Here is a 12,721-nt window from a genome sequence, read left to right as displayed (position 1 = left end):
GGGGCACGCCGGCTTTGCAGGCTCCGGGCGTATGCTTGGCTTCCCGGAGAGAGGACCCCCGATGGCCCCGCCTGGGGGAGAAGGGCCGGGGACCACCGCGCTCCCGGGGAGGGCCGAGCACTGGGGACCACCGGGCTCCCAGGAGGGGCGGGCACCGGGGACCACCGCGCTCCCGCGGAGGGGCGGGCACCGGGGACCACCGCGCTCCCCGAGGAGGGGCGGTCGCGCGGCCGAGACCACTTAGCGGCGCGGAGGAGGAGCACAGCCGCACAGCTACGGCCTCTCTTACCGGCTGTGGCGCGGCGCACACCTGAGCCAAGGTCCCCGCGACACCCAGGACCCTCCCAGCGCTCGCCCTGTGACCTTGGGGAGGCGCCTCCTGACTCGGCTTCCTCCGCGGCCCCGCCAAGGGAGCGGCCCCAGGCTCTCCAGCTCAGACTTCCCCGAGGGACTCTTCCCCAGCGCCGCCGAAGGCTCATCCCCGCCCGCCGTTTACCTGAAGAGCCGCCGCCACCTCGGCCCGGGCGCCGCGTTCCCGCCCAGCAGGGACCCGGAGTGGGCGGAGCCGCGCTCGCCGAGCCCGCCCCCGCTGCCTTCTGGCCAACCGCAGCCTGGAGCGCGGCAGCAGATCCCCGCCCCCAAGCGATCTCTACACTTATTGGTCGGGGGCACGTCTCTCACGCTCGCTCCACCCCGCCCACCCTTATTTGCAAAGCAGGAGTGCGCAGACTCCGCCTCACCTCGGCCCCGCCCCCTGCCGCTACTTGGCCACCGCCTCTGTCTCTTGAGCGTCAGCGCGGCCGCCACTGCGCAGCCGCGGCCTTCAGGCTCGCGACAACTACGCCAGCCCCGGGGCGCAGCAGTCCCCGTGCCCCCGTCGGACTCACACGGCCCTGGTGACCTCCGCTCCCAAACGCCGGGGACGCGGGCTCGGCGCGGCGTTGCGACAGCTCGCAAGCACACGCCCGCCCTGGACGCGCGCGGCCCCGCCCGCCCTATCTGCCCCGGAAGCGCCCGCTGGAGGCCGCGGCACCGGGAGGGGGGCAGGACTGGCGGGGCCCGGCGCTCGTTGGGAGAGAGGCGGCCAGCGGGGTCCCGGGAGCTCGGGACGCGATAAGAGCGATGTGAGGAAGGAAAGCGCCCGTCGCGCGTCCAGACTGGGCGTCGGCACGGGCGGAGGTGGCGGGAGCAGCGCGGGCAGGACGTCCACTCCCGGCCGGAGGGACTAGGCTCCCGCTGTGGGGACGGCGCCCGGGAGAGCGCAGGACCCTTCGCGGATGCGGGCGCGGCCCCTGCGGCGGCTTCCCACGCGCCTGTTGCCCTGTCCCCTCCTGGTCTCGGTGCCGCCTCCGCCCCACGCACACCAGCCGCCGCGCGCAGCACAGCCCCACTTTCATTCCGATCACAAACGAACGCCAGCCCCGCCCCTGCGCCAGGGGGCAGGCCTGAGTCAGTATTTTGCTCTCGAGGGCTGCGTACAAAGCCCAGCACGGGACGGCTGCCCAGTGAAGCCCCGGGAATGGATTCTGGTGCAGGCAACGACGCGGATAGTAGAGACTGCAAAGGGAGGGTGGACAGAGCCAATGGCCGTTCTGATCCTGCAGTCATCACTTGGCTTGACACTCGCGGGCTTCCAGCTGTGTCCTGCCACTGGTGGGAACCGGGAGGGAGAGGAGGTGCGCCGCAGGGGGCGCAGGCTCCCAGGCTCTGCAGCAGAGCCCAGAGGCTCAGCCACCCAGGGTCGGGACCACCTGGCTCCGGTTCTAGAGTGGCCACTTCCTGCAACCCCCCCTTCGACGAACTCCACCCTGCCCCCGTGCCTCTCCAGCCCTTCTAACAGTTAAGCAACCAATCTCACCTGCTTAAATTGCCTGGAGCAGTTTCTCTTTTTTCCTAACCCCCAGGTCAACCACAAACCAGTTTGTTTTTTCTGAGGTCTGTCACCCAGGCTGGAGTGCAGTGGTGCTCACTGCAACCTCAACCTCGCCGGGCTCAGGTGATTCTCCCACCTCAGCCTCTGGAGTAGCTGGGACCACAGGGCGCACCACCACACCTGGCTGATTTTTAAATTTTTTTGAAGAGACAGGGTGTCACTATGCTGTCAAAGCTGGTTGTTTGTTTGTTTGAGACGGAGTCTTGTTCTGTCGCCCAGGCTGCAGTGCAGTGGCGCGATTTCAGCTCACTGCAACCTCTGCCTCCCGGGTTCACGCCATTCTTCCGCCTCAGCCTCCCGAGTAGCTGGGACTACAGGCGCCCGCCACCACGCCTGGCTAATTTTTTTTGTATTTTTAGTAGAGATGGGGTTTCACCATGTTAACCAGGATGGTCTCGATCTCCTGACCTTGTGATCTGCCCGTCTTGGCCTCCCAAAGTGCCGGGATTACAGGCGTGAGCCACCGCGCCCAGCCCAAGCTGGGTTTTATTGTTGAAATGAGGCCTCTCACTGTTACCCAGGCTGGAGTGCAGTGGCACGATCATAGCTTACAGCAGCCTTAAATTCCTGTGCTCAAGTGATCCTCTCACCTCAGCCTCCCAAATAGCTGGGACTACAGGTGGGCACCACCAAGTCTGGCCAATTTTTAAATTTTGTTGCAGAGACAAGGTCTCACTATGTTACCCAGGCTGGTCTGCAACTCCTGGGCTCAAGAGATCCTCCTGCCTTGGTCACCCAAAGTGCTGGGATTACAGGCATGAGCCACTACACCCAGACCTTGTCCTTATTTTCTGTATGCCAGGCAATTTGCCAAACAAGGCCTGAGGGTGAGCAAAGGAATATCAAGAAGCTCATGGTCCAAAAGGGATGAGAAAGTGTATTTTTCCAGCACAAGCCAGCCCGTTCCGGGGCCTTTTCTGCAGCAAACATGCCACGTGCACCCACAGATCTCGGTGGAGGAGACCCCAATTCCCCAAACTCACTGGTCTGTACCAAACACTGGACCCTTGCAGACATTCCCAGGATGGCTGCCCATCAGGCAGTCCTGCCCTCAAGGCCCACAGCCACTGTGCTGTCCAGCTCACAGCAGAGATGACACATTTGGGTTGGGCTTCCCCACCACAGGGGCTCAATTTCATCTGTAAAGCGAGGATTGCTTGGTTGTGCTAGGACTTGAGATCCTGGATGTGAACTGCCCCCATGGGCTGGGCACCTGAATGTGTTCTGTGAACGGGGGCAGGACTGCTACAGGTGGTAGTTGTAGCTGGTGTGACTGCCCAGAGTGGTGCCCGGCACACAGCTGGCACTCAAACGTTTAGCAGTAATAGTGCCTACGGGGCACTCTGGGGTCCAGAAGGGAGAGGCAAGGTTGGCTTCTGTCTCTTGGAGCTCTAGGATCAGAGGGAGGCTCAGGGGTGGGGCCCTTGCTTGCCCTGGGGTGTGTGGTCAAGTCTGCAGAGGTCTCTAGGTGGGACACTTCCTGCACCCTGCTGGCCTGGGCAGGAGGTGCTTCAGGCTCCAGTGGAGAAGGCCGGGAGACAGAGCTCCTGCCTGCCTTCCTCTGGCTCAGCGCACCTTAGGGCCCAGCTGAGCATGGCCACGGCATCCTCTCGAAGGAGGGGGTGCAATTGAAATGGTGGTTGACACGTATGTGTCCCTTTTCCTGTCTTTATGCCCCAGAAATCCCCACCCTCGTTTCTTTAACGGCTTTCTGTGGCCAGCCACGTCCAGAGGGGTCCACAGAGGCCTCACCCTGGCTGTAGCCTTTGAAATGGGTTTTCACCTCATAGAGAGTCTCGGGCCCCATGTAGGCAGGACTGGTCCCACAAGATGTCCTCAGAGTGGGCAGCTCCTCAAAACAAGAAGACACACCCTTTGAGGACACAATGCAGGTACGGCTCTAGAATTCTCCACTCTAGAACCTGCCCCTCTTCTCCCAGAGCTGCCCCCCCTGCCCCGTCCAGAGCTGTGCCAGCCCCCGCCCTGAGCTTGCAGCCCCATCACTCCCTGCCTCTGCCACAGTCCCAGCAAGTCTTCAGAAGGGTGGCTGCTGCCTCAAGAGGGACTCAGTTCCCACCCAGCACCCCCTACCACCCTGGCCCCTGCCCTCTGACACAAGTCAGGTCTCAGCTGTGCTCCCCAAGACTGGTGAAACTGGACCACCACGCCCCCTTCCATGCACTGCCCTCCGTGAAGGGCAGCAGCAGGCAGACGCTGGATCAGAGAACCTTCACGGAGCAGGTGTGTGAGTGCGGAGCAGGTGTGTGAGTGCAAGCACAAGGGCTACCTGCTCTCCTCCAAGAAGATCGGTTCTGGGGCCCTCTCCAAGGTGTACTTGGCTGATGCCACCCACGAGCGCATGCACCACAACCCCAAGCTGTCCTCCGACCTGCAGGGCAAGCGCCACACCATGGTAAGACAGGCTCACCTCCCTTCCCAAGGGGCTCCAGTGCCCCCCAGCAGGCCCCTCCGTGTCCAAACCCACTCAGGCACCATCCAGCTGCTCTGGCTTCCTCCGCCTGAGACTCTCCCCAGTCCCATTTCCTCCCCAGAGGCCTCCCCGGGGCTCCTGCAGGCTGACCATCCCGTTCCCAAACCCCTTGAACACAAGAGTACTTGGCACAGGAGGGAGCAGGGAGGTCATCACTGCCCTCCAAGGGCACTGCTCACCCAGCGTCCCCCCTGAGGATTCCAGCAAAGTGCATAAAGGACAGGGGCCTGCCCTACCACAGCCAGCCCCTCAAGGGCCAAGTCTCACACAGCAAGCGCCCTCCACCCTACAGATAGCTATCAAGATCGTCTCTACAACCGAGGCCCCGGTGGAGTTCTCCCACAAGCCCCTGCCCCGTGAGATCTCTGTCACTCAACGCTACCTACGAGCACCTGAACCTGTGGGCAGAAGCCTGGACACAGCCTGTCCCCACTCTCCGCCTCCCCAAGGGTAGCTCTCCCCAGCCAGCTGCCTGCCCCAGGCCTATCGGCCCCTCCCACCTTGGACCTCCCTTTCGCCCCAGGGCTGGAGCCCAGCCCCATCCTGAAACCTGTATCTGGTACCCTTGACAGTTCCAGCACACCCTTGGCCCTGCCTCAGGGTGATGGCAGGTGTGTGGGCTGCAGGTGCAGCTGTATGAGACCTATCAGAGCAGCCAGCTCGTGCTGGGGCTGGTGGCCTGGGGCGACTTGCTGGAGCACATCAACGCTGCATTGGATCACCTCTGCCGCCCAGGGCCGGAGGAGAAGGAAGCCCTCGGACTTTTCTGGCAGCTAGTTAGTGCCATGGCACACTACCACAGCGTGGGCATCGTGCACCAGTGAGGGCAGGGCCGATCGTCTGCCCACATGCACAGAGAGGCCCACTTGAGCCCAAGCCAGCCCTACCTCCTGCCTCCCCACTCCCATGCAGGGACCTGAAGTGCGAGAACATCCTGCTGGAAGACCACGGCCTTCTCAAGCTGACCAGTGAGCCCACAGCCCCCACCCTGACCCCCAGCCTGGGGTTGAATGCCTCCACATGCAGGGGCCCACACCCCACGCTTGTCCCAGCCAGGCCCCTGCCTTCAGCCCTCCCAGAAGGCCTGCAGGCCACCCTTACCCTCGGGCCTGAGGCCACTGGCCTAACCCCCACATGTGCCCCCAGACCAGGCCCACCTCATCCACACCCACACCCTTGCTGTCGGCTACACACTGCATGCAACCCCACAAACCTCCACAGCCATCCCTGCAGACTGGCGTCCTCAAGTCCCTCTCCCTGCACCCCTGCCCCTCATGCATAGTGCCACCCTCCCCCACGCACCTCGTACAGATTTTGGCTTCGCCGGCTGCATGGGGCCCAGGAACTTACTGCTCAGCACTTTCTGCGGCTCCCCAGCCTACACAGCCCCAGAGATCCTCATGACAGCAAGTATAGCGGGGAGTGGGCCGACCTGTGGAGTCCGAGTGCCACCAGGGCACCCCAACCCTGTGGCCAGGGCCCACGGGAGGGCTACGGAGGGGCCACACCCTTAAGAGCTCATGCCCCCAGAGGTGTCATCCTCTATGCCATGGTGAGTGGGAAGCTGCCCTTCAAGGAGCGCTAGCCCCACTGCATGCTGCACCTCATGCACTGCGGTCCCACCTTCTGGCCAGGTCTGTTCCCAGCTGAGCACCACCCCATGACCCTCCCACACCTAGCTCAGGCCTAGAGAGCGGCAGTGAGGGAGACCTGGACTCCCAGGAGGGTAGTCCGGCGTGGTGGAAGAGACTGAATCTGGCATCCTCCCCACTTAGGCTGGGAAGCATTTGGTCCACGCACGGCAGTGACAAGTGCTGGGGAAGCTCGGCTGCTGGAGGACCTGACTCAGAATGCAATTCAGGAAAGGCCGTGGCTGCGAACCTGAGCTCTGCACTAGTCCAGGGCACACTGCCTTGCCCCTCTATGCCTCAGTCTCCCCACTGGTGAAAGGACTGACTCCTCTAAGCTGCTGGCACTGCTGGCAGTGATGTGCATGGGGTGAGGGTGGGTGCCGGAGGTGGTGAGAGGCTGCAACCATGAGCTCTTGCCCAGTGCCAGGACTTGATTCGGGGGCTGCTGTAGCTGCACCCAAATGCATGCCTGGGCCTGCAGCAGGTGGCTGCACACTGCTGGATGCTGCCTGCAGCGAATACGTTCTTCCTCAGTGCTGTGCCAGGTGTAGTGTGGCCCTGTGGGTGAGCAATTGAGCAGCACGTGGTCCCTCTGCACTCCACCTGACCCCACTATGGCCCCTTGCAGAGAAGCAGGTGCAGTCCCAACTCCCAGCATCCGTGGATGACCTGGAGCCTGGCACAGACTTAAGAGTGCCAACAGCCAGTCCTGCAGCTGCACTGCCCCCAGCAGGGCATCCCCAAGGAGAATGTGGGCCCTGAGCTCAGGCCTCCGGAAGCGCACCCCAGAAGAGGGGTGGGTTCTGCCCAGCTGGTGCTCTAGAGTGCTGTGGCAGCCAGCCTGGGAGTGAGCGCCTCCAGGAGGCGCTCCAGTAAACTGAGGGTGTGTGGGTGGGGCAAGGCCAGATGAAGCATTTATTCTGTGAAGAGAGTGCAGATGTCTGACTGCCTAAGAGGGCAAGTGGCCTCCAGTGGCAGGTGGGGGCTCTGGCCAGGGGAAAACATGGTCCACACATGCCTGCATGAGTGGCAGAGCTTTAATGGGGGCAGGTGAGAGGAGATCCTGGAGGCGGGAGATGCCCAGCACCCGAGCCACAGCAGGAGACCACAGGGGACGCTCCAGTTTAAGGGTGTGGAGTGAGGCATTGTGAACTCCCAAGAAGACAAGCTAAGCTCCTTCACCAGGGCTCAAGGGGCCTGGGAGGGCCCATCAGTGAGCAGGGGCCAGCCCTCAAAAGCCCAATGCAAGAGGTGGCAGTGAGGTCAGATCAGCTCAGGAATGGAAGTGTGTGGCAAGAGCCACCATGACAGCCTGTGGGGCTTGGCAGCCACATAACTGGCAGGTGGGGGGGATGCACATAGGTCCAGGGGAGAAGCACGTAAGGCCCCAGAGCACATAATGGGCTCTACCACAGGGGCAGAGGGTGGCTGGGGGAGAAGCTTGGACAGGGACCAGGCTGCAGGCACATCTGGAGGCTCTTGGCAGAGGTAAGAAGGCCAGAGAGGAGTGACCCAGGCTCAAGGAAGCTGACCAGGGAGATGGCCTAGCTAGAGAGGCCAATGAGAGCACCCACTCAATCTGAGACTGGGAAACAGGAAGACTTAGGGAGCTGACAAGGGTTGAGGGCAGGGTCCTAGCAAGCAGGGAGGCACAGTCCTAGAAAGACCCCAGGATCTACATATGGCTGGGTCAGCCCTTTGAGGCCAGGTCTCAGGGAACAGGGAGCTGAGAGCCGCAGGGAGTGGGGCTGACAAAGCAGCACTTGTACCTATGCACCCACCTCTGCCCAGACCCTGCAGTTCCCTGGGGATTGGGAGGCTTCAGCTGGCTCCTTGGGGCTTGCAGTGGTTTTCTGTCCAGTCCCCACACCGTGCCCAGGAAGAGTCTTCTCACGGCTCCCTGGCCATCCGCCTGCCACCTCCACCTTCTGCACAGGCAGCCGAGTCACGGTGCCTAGCTCACAGTACTGCTCTGCACAACCTTCATTCTTGCTGGTAGCAACACTGCACAGGGCTGGGAAGTGCCTTCAATCCTTACTGGAGCCTAAGTGTAGCTCTGCTTCTCAGAAGAGCACAGTCTCTGAACAAGAGGACCCAAGGGGCCTGTAGGCAGCTGCAGGAAGCCCTGGTCTGAGAAAGCCTGGCAAAGGGGACCCTGGAGCTGGTGTCCAGCTGCAGGGGCCTCAGGTGGGTGTGGCCCTCTCCACCCATGGCTCTGGGGCCTGCTCCCGCTCCAACTGCTCCTGCTCCCGGCAATCCAGCTGCTGCAGCTGCTGCTCCACATCCTCAGGCACCCGCACCTCCAACAGGTTTTCCATGCCACGTTCAGGCTCGTCCCCAATAAGCACCTGCCAGACGGGAGGCAGGTGAGCAGCTGGCCAGCTACAGACACCCCTTCCCCAGCCTCTCCAACCCTGCACCAACCTGGATGAGCTTCTCACAAGCCGTCCGCACGTCAGGCTCTGGCTCCCAGCTGTGCAGCTCTCGAAGGATCAGGTAGGCTCCCTGGTCCCGCACGTGCTGCCGACCTGGTGCTGTGGCTGTCAGCTGAGGAGGTGGAAGAGGTTACCCAGATGTCAGCATGCTCATGTGTGTGTGTTGGGTGGTGCTTATTGCAGCAGGGCTCCTGCTCACCAGCATGATGGCTTCAACAAGCATCTTGCGGATGTCTGCATCAGGTTCTCGCTGCTTGTCTGGTGGCAGGTACTGCAAGTCGACAGGCAGCCCTAGGGGTGAGTGTGTGGGAGCCACTGTGTCCCTGGGCTGGGCAGCTGGACCAGGCTCTGCCTGTGTAAGTCCCACCTGTGCTTAGCAACTCACTGCTGCAAAGTTTCAGAAGGAGCCTGTGGCCTGGACACCTCTCTCTCCCTCCACTGGCCTCCCTCCTCTCCGGCCAACTGAGGCTCCACACTAGCCACTCACGTTCCATCTCTTCCTCGGAGAAATCCTCAGGCCCAGCCAAGGGCAGGAGCAAAAAGGGGAGAATGTCCACCTCAGGTCCAAGCAACCACTCGTGATGTCCTGAGGGATGGTGAGGGTGGGGCGACGGGAATGGAAACTGGTCCAGAGCAGCCCCGGAGTCCAGTCCCCGCCCCTGGCAACGCGCCCCCGCCACACCCACCACTCACGGTGCTCGAAGCAGCAATTCCGCAGCGTCCCTACCACCCCGCCCCTGCGTACAGACGAGTCGGGGTACTGGGTAAGGGGCAGCAGCCGCTGGACCACGCACCTGTTGGGAGGGGTCACTTAGGGCCTTCCCCGCTAACTTCCGTCCCCTCCCCGCCCGCGCGGGCGCCCTGGGCTTCACCTGTCGGGGTCCAGTAGGAAGGCCCGCGCCGCAGGGCGTTGGCTGAGGTTGGAGAGCAGCGGCGCCAGGTAGTGCAGGGGCGCGCGGGCGTTGTAGCCGGGCGTGCACAGCGCGCGCACCAGCCGCTCCAGGCCCGAGTCTGCCGGCTCCGCGGCCGCCAGCGCCGCCATCAGCGCGGCACACGGCGCCGGCTCGCGACTGAGGTTGGCCAGCGCGGCGGCCGCCTCCTCGGCCCAGGGCCACTGCGGGTCCAACGCGCGGCCCAGCAGGCGCGCTGGCAGCCCGGGGTCGGCCGCCAGCAATGTCTCGTGCAGGCCGGGGTCGGCGGCCAAGTTCACGAGCGCGCGGGCGGCGTCGCGGGCCGGGGCAGAGGCCGGCGCCAGCTCCATCAGCGCCTGCAGCAGCGCCGCCTGCCCCGCCAACAGCGCGCGGCCGGGCCCGCAGCCAGTCAGCGCCAGCACGTGTCCCACCGCCGCCGCCTGCAGGTCCGCCCGCGCGCCCGGCGCCAGGAAGGGCAGCAGCTTCACCACCTCCGCCTCCGGGCTTGCCTCCGGCCGTCCTGGCGCGCGAGCGCCAGCCCCGGCCTCCCCCATGTCGAGCGACACTCTGCTGCCACCCGACCGGTGCCAGCGGTCCACTTGGGAGTCCGCTGTGTGGCCCGCAGCCCCGCCCACCAGAGGAGCGAAAGCCGCCCTGGCCAATCCGAGGCTACGCACTGGGCTCAAGGGACGGGACTGGCGTGCGGAGGGTGGGGCCAGGCCGCGCGCGGGGCGTTATGGGTCTCGGCGTCTGGCCGGAAGCTGCGGAGGTTGGCGACTGAGCGCTGGGATGTCCCGAGCCTTGGGGGCCGAGGCCCGGCGCGATTTGGCCGCTTCCCGAGTCCACAGTTGCTGGAAACTAACGTGTGGTCTCAGCTAGGTCGGCCAGTGCTTCCCACTGGGCGCTGGCCACGCCGAACCTGGTCAGCCGGCCCTGGCCTCTCGTGGGCCCTGAGGGTCTGAGGCCCGCGCCCCGGCTCCTAGACTAGACTGTCGGGTCAGAGAAGGGCTGAATGGCGGAGTGGCCATGGGCCTCTCGGAAGGAAGGCCTGCCCTTGTCCAGGCTGGCACAGCCACCGAGAAGCTCAGGTCGTCCAGGGACAGGACAACACAGGGCCCCAGTGGGGACCTGAGGAGGCAGCTTTGGAGAGGCCTCTGGGCATCTCTGAGCTGGTAGCTTTGGGGCATTTGTCAGGACGTCTTCAGTCGCAAGTGACAAACCCAACTCAAACTGACTTGCACGAAGAGAAAATTTGTAAATGGAGGTTTGGAGGGAGCCAGCTTCCGGCACTGCGTTATCCAGGAGCTCTCTGGAGCCTTGTACTGTCTACCCTACCATCGCTCTCCCTGTCTGCCGCCCTGCTGCTCTGTGGTTCCGTATCATTTCCACCTGCCACTGGCCGATTTTCTCAGAGCAGTTGGGAAAGAAAGACACTGGGACCTCCCAGTTCCATGGTCCTAGCAGAAGAGTTTCTCTGTCCCAGTATTGGAGTCTGCCCCAGGAAAGGACTCCAGTTCTTCACGTGTCCTCCACTGTGGGCAGAGCAGCAACCTTCTAGAGACACACAGACTGGGGAGGAAGGGAGGGCAAAAGAAGGGCATTCCCTCACTCTAGCATTTTTTGGGCACCAGCCATCTGCCAAGCTGGTAGCTCAGGACACGGAACCAAACAACTTTGGTGGCCTTTCTGGCCTTAGGGTCTTTGCACTTGCTGTCTCTTCTGCCTGGAATGCTCTTTTCTCAGCTGTACACAAGGCTGGCAACTTCTAATTATTTGTCAGAGCCATCTTCCCTGGGCAACTTACAGAGACTCAGCCCACCCGCCACCCATGACTGCTTGCTTTCTGTCCGCCTCCTTCAGGATAGGAGTACTTAGGCCAGGTGCGGTAGCTCATGCCTATAATCCCAGCGTTTTGGGAGGCCAAGGCGGGTAGATCACCTGAGGTCAGCAGTTTGAGACCAACCTGGCCAACATGGTGAAACCCCTCTCTACTAAAAAAAATACAAAAAGTAACTGGGGGTGGTGGCACACGCCTTTAGTCCTGGCTACTTCGAGAGGCTGAAGCAGGAGAATTGCTTGAACCTGGGAGGAAGAAGTTGCATTGAGCCAAGACAGTGCCACTGCACCCCAGCCTGGGCAACAGAGGAAGACTCCATCTCAAAAATAAAATAAATAACAGTAAATTAGGCCGGGTGTGGTGGCTCACACCTGCAGTCTGAGCACTTTGGGAGGCCAAGGTATGTGGATCACTTGAGGCCAGGAGTTCGAGACTAGCCTGGCCAACATGGTGAAGCCCATTTCTACTAAAAATATAAAAATTAGCCAGGCATGGTGGCGTGTGCCTATAGTCCTAGCTACTTGGAAGGCTGAGGCAGGAGAATCACTTGAACCTGGTAGGGGGAGGTTGTAGTGAGTGGAGATTGCGCCACTGCACTCCATCCTGGATGACAGAGCAAGACTCTGTCTCAAAAAAGAGAACGGTACTTAAAGGAAGGTAATAAAATTTAAGTGTCACGGTGCCTTGTTTGCATGGGTCCTTTCCAAAGCTTCCCTGAGAGCAAACCTTGCATAGTGTTCATATATATAGTCATAATGGTTTTGCAAAGTAGGGTGTAGCAGACATTGGTGCAAAACCCACTAGGATGGCTATGATCAAAAACATATTTTTTTTTTTTTTTGAGACGGAGTTTTGCTCTTGTTGCCCAGACTGGAGTTCAATGGCGCAATCTCAGCTCACCGCAGCCTCCATCTCCCAGATTCAAGCAATTCTCCTGCCTCAGCCTCCTGAGTAGCTGGGATTACAGGCATGCGCCACCACGCCTGGCTAATTTTTTTTGTAGTTTTAGTAGAGACGGGGTTTCTCCATGTTGGTCAGGCTGGTCTCGAACTCCTGACCTCAGATGATCTGCCCACCTCGGCCTCCCAAAGTGCTGGGGTTACAGGCGTGAGCCACCGCACCCGGCCAAAAACACAGATTAAACAACTGTTGATGAGGATGTGGAGAAATTGGAACCCACATACACTGCTGGTGAGACTGTAAAATGGAGCCGCCATTGTGGAAAACATTTTGTCAGCTCCTCAAAAAGTCAGACGCTTGCCGGGCATGGTGGCTGGCGCCTGTAACCCCAGCACTTTGGGAAGCCGAGGCTGGTCGATCACAAGGTTAGGAGTTGGAGACCAGAGTGACCAGCATGATGAAACCCTGTCTCTACTAAAAATACAAAAATTAGCCGGGCATGATGGCACGTGCCTGTAATCCCAGCTACTCAGGAGGCTAAGGCAGGAGACTCGCTTGAACCCAGGAGGCAGAGGTTGCAGTG

General features: G+C 61.6%; 2 protein-coding genes and 1 pseudogene across 26 annotated transcripts in view; 1 reads left to right on the top strand and 2 right to left on the bottom strand.

Moving 5' to 3' along the window:
• MROH1 (maestro heat like repeat family member 1) overlaps positions 1-593 on the bottom strand; it is a 115,935-nt gene extending 115,342 nt beyond the window's left edge. For 5 of the 25 annotated variants that reach the window (XM_055287630.2, XM_063643046.1, XM_063643049.1 and 2 more), the window contains exon 1: positions 497-593. Coding sequence is in view for 2 of the 25 variants with exons in the window: in XM_063643040.1 (XP_063499110.1) it covers positions 290-479 (190 nt within the window). In the remaining 23 variants the exon portion in view is untranslated. Of the gene's footprint in view, positions 1-289 lie in introns of all 25 variants that reach the window. The other 20 variants (XM_055287633.2, XM_063643047.1, XM_063643052.1 and 17 more) reach the window with 11 other exon arrangements.
• A 2,284-nt stretch (positions 594-2,877) lies between these two features.
• On the top strand, positions 2,878-6,653 carry LOC129485791 (testis-specific serine/threonine-protein kinase 5-like; annotated as a pseudogene).
• Positions 6,654-7,078: 425 nt separating this feature from the next.
• On the bottom strand, positions 7,079-11,554 carry HGH1 (HGH1 homolog). The gene is made up of 6 exons (XM_055287668.2): positions 9,363-11,554; positions 9,184-9,284; positions 8,978-9,076; positions 8,690-8,781; positions 8,480-8,602; positions 7,079-8,403 (listed from the first exon to the last, which is right to left on the bottom strand). Exons 1-6 carry the CDS (start codon positions 9,953-9,955, stop codon positions 8,239-8,241), a joined length of 1,173 nt encoding a protein of 390 aa, XP_055143643.1. The 5' UTR covers positions 9,956-11,554; the 3' UTR covers positions 7,079-8,238.
• Positions 11,555-12,721: the final 1,167 nt, after the last annotated feature.

Source organism: Symphalangus syndactylus, chromosome 7, assembly GCF_028878055.3.
Source record: "Symphalangus syndactylus isolate Jambi chromosome 7, NHGRI_mSymSyn1-v2.1_pri, whole genome shotgun sequence".
NCBI lineage: Eukaryota > Metazoa > Chordata > Mammalia > Primates > Hylobatidae > Symphalangus > Symphalangus syndactylus.
This window is presented reverse-complemented; position numbering and strand designations above follow the sequence as displayed.